Source organism: Rhinichthys klamathensis, unplaced genomic scaffold (genome assembly GCF_029890125.1).
Source record: "Rhinichthys klamathensis goyatoka isolate OS25496 unplaced genomic scaffold, OSU_Roscu_1.1 h1tg000582l_1, whole genome shotgun sequence".
Classification (NCBI taxonomy): domain Eukaryota; kingdom Metazoa; phylum Chordata; class Actinopteri; order Cypriniformes; family Leuciscidae; genus Rhinichthys; species Rhinichthys klamathensis.
In genome coordinates this window covers 429,140-438,238 of record NW_026607044.1, presented here as the reverse complement: position 1 = coordinate 438,238, position 9,099 = coordinate 429,140, and the positions used below count along the sequence as shown (strand labels likewise).

Here is a 9,099-nt window from a genome sequence, read left to right as displayed (position 1 = left end):
CCGAGCCTGAGTCTCCTCACATCATGTTCTGCCGAGCCTGAGTCTCTTCACGTCATGTTCTGCCGAGCCTGAGTCTCCTCACGTCATGTTCTGCCGAGCCTGAGTCTCCTCACATCATGTTCTGCCGAGCCTGAGTCTCCTCACGTCATGTTCTGCCGAGCCTGAGTCTCCTCACATCATGTTCTGCCGAGCCTGAGTCTCTTCACGTCATGTTCTGCCGAGCCTGAGTCTCCTCACATCATGTTCTGCCGAGCCTGAGTCTCTTCACGTCATGTTCTGCCGAGCCTGAGTCTCCTCACATCATGTTCTGCCGAGCCTGAGTCTCCTCACATCATGTTCTGCCGAGCCTGAGTCTCTTCACGTCATGTTCTGCCGAGCCTGAGTCTCCTCACATCATGTTCTGCCGAGCCTGAGTCTCTTCACGTCATGTCTGCCGAGCCTGAGTCTCCTCTCGTCATGTTCTGCCGAGCCTGAGTCTCCTCTCGTCATGTTCTGCCGAGCCTGAGTCTCCTCTCGTCATGTTCTGCCGAGCCTGAGTCTCCTCACGTCATGTTCTGCCGAGCCTGAGTCTCCTCACGGCGGATATGCCAAGCCAGGGACTGTTCACGCCATGTCTGAGCCATGAAACTGAGCCCTCAGTGACTGCAATACTAGCCATTATGGCCACAGCCTTGTGGTGTTTGTGGGCTGCGCACATATCTGAGCCACTGTAACCACTGTTGGTAAGTGTCATTTTCATGTTCATGTTTGTTTTTGAGTTCATGCCACGCCATGCTTTTGTTTTGAGTTCATGGCACGTGTAACCGTCTCCCTATACACTCCTAGTGAGACAAGCTACAAGATCATTTTGTGGGAAGGACCCACAGACCAAACTTGTTGAGAATATAATGAGTAAAAAAAACAGTTCAAAGATAAACCTCAATACATCAATAGAAATTTTACATCAGACGACCCACACAAGAGTATTTACATAAACACCACCCAGCAAACACTGAATACACAATAACATAAACCCCAAAGATTCACACTAATGCAATACTGTCATTGAAATAAGAACTGAAAACCACTATCCTTAGGGTGTAAATTGCTCATGTTCCAGTTCAAATTGCAGCCTTGAGCCTCATCGAACAAATGAAAAACAGAGGATATTCAAAGAGTCCTTTTGATTGAGCTTGAAACAATAGTTTCTTAATCTGGACTCTGAACAATATTGTGTGAACCAAGAAAGAAGAACCATTCCTTCCTTTTCCACACCATAACCTAACTTCTCCTTCATGGATATACAAGGTAGCATGACACCTAGACACCGAAACTCCAGATAAGTAGAAAGTGGAAGTAGTTGTGCAACTAGTCCATTGTTGCATAATTGAACTTGACAGTTATCCAGCTGAATTGAATTGTGTTGAATAATGACACTATTGTCTTATTATAGCTGTATTTCGAGTACACTCTAAACAATGCTGGGTTGTTTCAACCCAAATTTGGGTCAAATATGGACAAACCCAAATGTTGGGTTAAAAATGTAATTAAAAAAATTTACAGTTGAAAGTGAAAGTTGAAGTTGGGTTAAAATTTTAAATTACATTTTTAACCCAACATTTGGGTTTGTCGATATTTGACCCAAATTTGGGTTAAAACAACCCAGCATTGTTTAGAGTGTTCAATTAGATTATGTTCAATAACAGGAAGCTGCTTTGAAACGGATGTTAACATGCAGTAATCAAGCGAGAGTTTCATGTGTTCATTTCCTAGACAAAGGGTGCATGTTACATAAGCGTGAAGGTTTGTCTACTGAGTTTGTCTACTGCATTTAACCTCGTCCAAGTGCACACGCATTAGGAGCAGAGTAGTGCACACACACACACACACACACACAAGAATGATTTTATTTAGTTTTTTATTGTTTTGCTCTTTTCTAAACGATGCACAGCAAGGTAAGAAAAAAAGCTTTTTTTATTTCCATATGCAGCACTTCCTTCTGATCGACAGATACCAGTTACATAAACAATTTGAGTTTGTTTTCCGGTTTTATTGTAGATGTTGTTGTTTTTTGCATACTTCACCTATATCATTTTACATATTGTGTTGTCTTATATTGTGTTGTAATTCTACTTTGTTCAGCACTTCGGTCAGCTTTGCTGTCTTTGTTCTGTAAAAATATATTTTAGTTGTTTACGTGTTTCCATTGCTTTTTGTGTTTCATATGTTCCTCAGAGAAACACTTCCTCCACTACAAGTTTACAGTTCTGACCAAAGCAGACACATTGCCAGAGTTCAGTGCTGTGTGTGTTTATGACGACAGACGGATCGCTTACTTCAGTAATGAAGAACGAGTCTGGATAAAAGAGACTGTACACGACTGGACAAATACACCTGAGGAACCGGCTGACTCAAAAGACTTTATCATACATCAGATCAGGACTCTGTCAGACTGCACAGACTCACTGTGTTCTGGTGAGATTCATGCTTTACTCTTATTAATGATCAGACATTATATTTACTGTGAGTTTCTCATGAGTGTTGATCTGTGATTGTAGATCATGTTCTTCAGAGAATGATTGGCTGTGAACTGGAGAAACTTCCTGATGGATCAGTGAATCCGACTGTCTTTGATGATTATGGATTTGATGGAGAAGATCTTATATCCTTTAATTATGACACTATGCAGTGGATTGATAAAAACCCCAAAGCCAAAGAAACAAAAAAGATATGGGATCGTCTCACAGAACGAAACCAGTTCCTCAAACATTACCTGAAGACCTGCACTGACTGGATCTCAACGTTTCACAACACAAAACAGAGTAAGATCTATCAATGTTGTTGTTTTTTCAAACATGCAGTTTGCAAGGTTTTCTCCACACGTTTAGATGTAATAGTGTCTTCATGTTTATTAGTGCAGAACCAGTGTGGCGTGTAACTGAGTTCAGTTATAGATATGTCTCTCAAATGGATGTTCATCTGGATTGCATGAGTTTGATTTTCACATTAGATTCCTCTCAGCTTACTAAAGTATTAGATCCACCAACTAGTTAGCAGATATTATTAAAGAAAAAATTGAAAAGACTCATTCTCATTATGTCTTTCAAAACCCATATGACTTGCTGTCTTCTTTGGAACAAAACCCTAATTTTTTAACAGTACAGAAACAGGAGAGAGAAAACTAAATACTTTGTAAATGTTTGTTTGTTAATTGCATGTTTATTTTCTGCTCCAGTTCCACCAGAAGTTCACGCTTTTGTGCCGAAACTTTCTGATGATGACAGTAAACTGGTTCTGGTCTGTCTGGCCACTGGTTTCTACCCCAGAGATGTTCAGATGTACATTAGAAGGAACAAATACATTGTTGAGGATCAAACATCTTCTGGAATCAGACCAAATACTGATGAAACCTTTCAGAAGAGAATCATTGTGAAGATCGACAGAAACCATGAAGGATCTTATGACTGTCAGGTCACTCACAGCAGTCTGACTCAATCACGACCAGTTTTAACAGTGTGGAGTAAATATCAACATACATTTTGTTGTGATTATGATTTAAATATCCATTATGCACTAATTCAGCTTCTACAGTTAGCCTATAACATGAAGATTGAATACTAATCACTATCTGTGTAAAGAGGAGAAGTGTTGATGTGTTTAATGTAATTAAAGGGGCCATGAAATGTATTTTCAGATGTTCATATTGAGTTTATGAAGTTAGCAATAGCATGCATTAAAAAGTTCAAATATTTGAACATTATTTCCATCTTCAATTTCACTCTCTTTAACACGTCAATACAAGATTTGTAGCAAAAAACACCAGCATGTTTAGAGTAATTAAGAAAAATTATTTCAACCTTGCATTTAGTGTGATCTTTTGTTTCAGAAGGACAGAAAACTGGGCAATTAGCTTTGAGATATAAAACATGCGGTATGTTTTTATTGTAGAGTAACGTCTTCTGTGTGTAAATATCAGGACATTTTGATTTTCCATCTCATGAGCCCTTTAAATAATGTAGTGTAATTGCCTAAAACAATTAAGTTTAAACTCCTCAACAGTTTAAAAGCATTTATGCAGCATTATTTCTTTTTTTCTTCATTCTGCAGATGGAAAATATTGTGACAGTGAAACTGAATGTCGGTGTCTTCTTGTTACACTGGGAATTGGAGCAGTTCTAGCTCTCATTGTGATTGGTTACTGCATCTAAAAAAAGGTGAGTTATTCAACATGATCATTGCTTTAAATCTCTTGTTTTATTAAATATTCTTTTAAAAAGATATTTTAAAAAATGAATTAACAGTTTGACAGTATATGAGGTAGAAATATGTGACTCCAAACAGTGACCACATGAGGTTTTGCACATGTGAAATTCATGTGTTTTTGTTGATGATTTTCAATTACGGTATTTGGATTTTATTCTATTTTATTTTATTTATGGAAAAAGGCAAGATCACCTAATGAATGAAAAGTGTGACGTCAGTGCAGCTTGACATAAATATATTTACAAGAACATGATATCTGTATATGCAAGATACGTTTTATCCTATTTATTTTTCACGTAAGAACGGCGCAGTCATTTGTAACTTGAATGTGCGAGGCTTCTGGTGTCATTCGCTTCCAGTTATTAAAGCCAAACAAAAACAGTCTATTATGCTGCTTAAAATTGTAAATTTGTAATTATCATTTCATTACAATAATCATAATAACATAAATAGCACTTTGTTATTCTTCCCGTTATTCACCTATAGGTGCTAATGAATCAAAGTCTCGCACATTCACATAAAATAGTTTACATCCACATTGTGAAATAAGACTTTTGTCACTTTTGTAGGTCTGATGACAAGCTGGCCCTGTTACGGCGCAGTGACTGGAGAGTAAAGACTGTAATAGAGGAGAATATTATTATGATGTTACATATTATTATCTCTACACACAGGTATCTCCACATCACATTCATTTTCTTTCTTTGTGCAAAGAGAGTGGGACAAATAAAATCAAAATCCAGTCCAAACTGCAGGTACAGACACCAGTCAGAGGACCAGCAGTGATGGACTGATGTGAACTTATGGGCACTCATGAGAAATTACTCATTTTCTTACATTCTGGCTCCGTTCTGGAAAAAAAAGTTGTTTGTTCTTGATTTTGTTCCTTTAGCTGTTTCTAATCTGCATCACTGTACTTTAATAAGAATGCTTAAAGGAGTACTATTATTATGCTTTTTTCACTTTTCCGACTTTAGTTAGTGTGTAATTTTGCTGTTTGAGCTTAAAAAAGATCTGTAAGGTTACAAAGCTCAAAGTCCATTTCAAAGGGAGATATTTTATTTAACAGAATACACTTTCCAAAAACTACAACAACAAAAATAGGCTCGTTGGGACTACAACGGAGTCGGCAAAAAAATCGGATATGGTAAAAAAAAGGGCTGACGAACTTGGTCAAAATTTATTTTTAAAGTCGGCATGAAACGGAAGTTGAGATTGTCATTTTTTCCTTGTTGTGACCATAGACAGTATGGTTGTGACGTATATCCGAGTGAAACAGCTTCTGAAATTAGAAAAAAAATGTAGGGCGGGGCTTGATTTCGTCCTTCGGGAATTGATTGGATCGTTGGAGTTTGGGCGTTGCAAACAAAATGGAGGCAGATTTGAATGCCAGTTTACATTCAGTTGTGGAGGATTTCTCTCCACCTGAGAGGAGGTGCACCCTCATCGGCTCTGACCGCACCCTTTCACCATGACACGTGACCGTAAGAGAAGAGAGGTCGTTTCGAGGGGGGAGCGAAGGGTAATGTATTTGATTAAAGATTATAAGGGTACATGAATTTAAAAAAAATAATGAAGTGCACAGATAAATCATTTATAAACACTACAATATTACATATAAAAAGAAGATTTGTCAAATTTGATTTCATGCCGACTTTAAACACTCTTCCTGAACATTTAAACCAAAACGTTTATCTGTGTGCAGGATATTTTATTAAAAAAAACATGTTTTTTGTTGCTTTTCCACCAAACAGGGCTGGGAAAATTACGGTTTCTAAAACTTCTGTTATTGGTTGGACAACTAGCCCTGCCCCCGAACATATACAAGTGTTTGAGTCAGAAAGTAACTCAAATAGATGTCACACACACACACACTCTCACACACACTCTTCAGGAAGTCAAACTACACACACACAAACACACTTCTAATAGCAATTTAAGAAACAAGAAAGTATTTAACACCAAAATTACATTAATCACCTTTGACCTACCCTGTCACTTAGGTTTAGTGACTTTTATTTTGTAACTATTGACTATTTTTGCAAATGGGTGAGATAGAGGGAATTATTATTCTGACATGTTATACTTTACTGGGGGATAGTCAGTCAATCCTGTTCCTCACACATTATACTTGTGTCTAATTCGTACGAATTCGTACGACCTCACTCGTACGAATTTGTACGATTTGCCTAAACCCACATGATGGGTAGGTTTAGGGGCGGGGTCAGGGGTAGGTCATTCGTACGAATTCATACGAATTGGGCAACTCGTCAAATATGTACGATTTAGCAAAAATCGTACTAATTCGTAGGAGTGAGGTCGTACGAATTGTTAGGAATTAGCCATCTTTTAATCACTCGTCAAATTCGGACGAACTGGTCGTGAGATCGGGTTGGTTTACCACTAGATGCCTGTATAGCTCTAAATGGAGATGCTTGTGAATTCTAGTTGTTTTTGGACCAAATTACTTACTTTTAAGATGTGGATTGAATGTATTTTTTTTAGAAATTCTCAAATAATACTTTTTGCCAAGGTTTATAACATCATATTAATTATTATTTTAATAATTTTAATAATTATTATATTAATTATATATATATATTAATTATAATTATTAATTATGTTATGTTTTTCACTCTTGATGTTTTAGAGTTTCACCCCTTCATTGCTGAGCACTTTTTTTCTGCATCGTGGCTGATTTGTAAATACTTTTTGTGTTTTTGTCAATTTCCCATTCATGGGGGTCATTTTTGACCGAAGACCAAAATCGTTACTATTTTTTTTACGACCACTTAGCATGCTCGGATCATGACCTCAATTTTTTTTTGTATTTACCTAATGCCATAAAAGTCACCAAGTTTCATAACATTCTGATGAAGCTGATTTCTAGAAATTCAAAACAGAAAATTATTCGGTCAGAAATCGGTCAGACCGAGGACCGTCTGAGGGTTAAGTGAGGTACACAACATATATCGCTATATAGGCTATAGTCCACACATCGAATTCAAAACACAGTTCGTAATTTATTTTATATTGTAATGCTCGGTATTTTCTGCTGTTACTGAAGGTGCAAAACTATTTGTAAATATTATATTATTTTCTGCACAAGGGTCAGAGAAAATATTTGTACATTTAAGATATATTTTTTTATAAATAAAAAGAATCTTCAAGTGTTTCAAGCAAGTTCATGGTTAAAGTCTACAGGTTGAATTTATGTAATGATATACGTTATAAATGTTGTCCGTTTATTTCTCTGTGTGTTTTAAGGATTCATTGTATGTTTTAATCTGTAATGTTGCATTAATACCTGTGTGTCCCTATAGAGTTGCTGTAGTTCATCTAATCATGATAACAGTGTTGGCAATGCCATAGTTTGATTCCCAGAGAAAACATGATCAAATGTAGATTCAGCTTGAATACTCTGTAAGTCTCTTTGATAAAAGTGTCTGACAAATGCATAAATGTGCCTCTTTGGACTATGTGTTGTGTTCAATGTGCAATAAAATAAATACATGTCTTGATTTGAACTATCTCTTTGGTGAGTGTGTGTATGCGCTGGACATGTGTAGCATGCATGGTAAGATCTTCACCGATATCAAACATTTCTTCAGTTCATGAAAGCAGCGAAAACATCTATTTAAAAAACCGAATGTAGCCTAACATATGATCTTAAAGTGTGTGAGTTCACTAAACCACTCCAAACGTGCTGAATCTTCATCAGATGATGATGATGATGGTATACTGTTTGACTCGGTGTGTTTGAGCAGGTAAACACGAGCTGACTGAGAAAACGAAAGTGTTTAAAAGCTTGTCCTTCGGCACAGTGATTGGCACTAGAGACGCTGATCTTTAAAGGACACATATCGAGTCTAAACTGGTATAATGGTTCACACGGCTAAAAACATTTTCTTTATAGAGGTGGTTTGGCTTATATTTCACCCTTTTCTAAGCGATGCGCATCAAGATGAGCACAACGGTAAGAACACGTTTACTTCTGATGCGCAGATTATTAACAAATAGCCCATATTAAACCTTTGAATTTATTATTAGGCTATATTGTATTATATTATTTATTATTATTAATTATTCACGTAAGCCGGATATCAACACGGGTTCGTTTAATCTGACGATAATCAGACCGCAGTGCATCATGGGTACAGAAGACGCACTTCATCTGAAACCAGTTAACGGTAATGCATTAGCTGACCACTTTTGTGGTCGGATCACCGAATAGCATCTTAATGCAGATGGAAACAGCTTCTCTTCCACTCGCTGAAGTCCGGGAGAGGTGGGATGTGTAGTGCCTTGCAGTGATGGGACTGTTGAGACCGGGACTCCGACGCAGTTTCCAAAGCACTGTTGTGTCGCACACTGTACCGATGCTGATCGAAATGACAATAACCACCTGATTGATGACGTTTGAAGCCTCCGGACTGTTTTTGTTTGCATTTATTATAATAATAATAATAAAAACAGAAGGTCCGGACCTTATCTGATGCATAGGCCTACAAAGGGAAATGATTATGGAGGAGGCATTAGGCTATTTAAACGATTTAACACTTCCCTATAACATAATTTATATATTTTCTAAACAGAACACCCAAAATATATTTCAATTACATTTACTACATTATGATGCATAGCTACTTGTATAATTTATATTATTGATCAATATGTGAATCTGTTGACCATGGCTATACACATGACACGAGTTGTGTTCTCATTGGCTAATTAGTTTAAATGGTATTAGAGAGAACTGTATTGATCCCACATCTTCTTGATCCCACTTTCTTCTGTCTTACGATTTTCTGTAAAGTGTCTTTGAGTACTTAGAAAAGCGCTTACAAATTAAATGTA

The 9,099-nt window shown here is 37.0% G+C and overlaps 1 protein-coding gene across 1 annotated transcript; it reads left to right on the top strand.

Annotated features, from left to right (window-relative positions):
• Positions 1 to 1,862: 1,862 nt before the first annotated feature.
• On the top strand, positions 1,863 to 3,600 carry LOC130075524 (major histocompatibility complex class I-related gene protein-like). The gene is made up of 4 exons (XM_056240139.1): positions 1,863 to 1,934; positions 2,215 to 2,454; positions 2,538 to 2,801; positions 3,215 to 3,600. The coding sequence occupies exons 1-4, from the start codon at positions 1,880 to 1,882 to the stop codon at positions 3,598 to 3,600; spliced, it is 945 nt and encodes a 314-aa protein (XP_056096114.1). The 5' UTR covers positions 1,863 to 1,879.
• Positions 3,601 to 9,099: the final 5,499 nt, after the last annotated feature.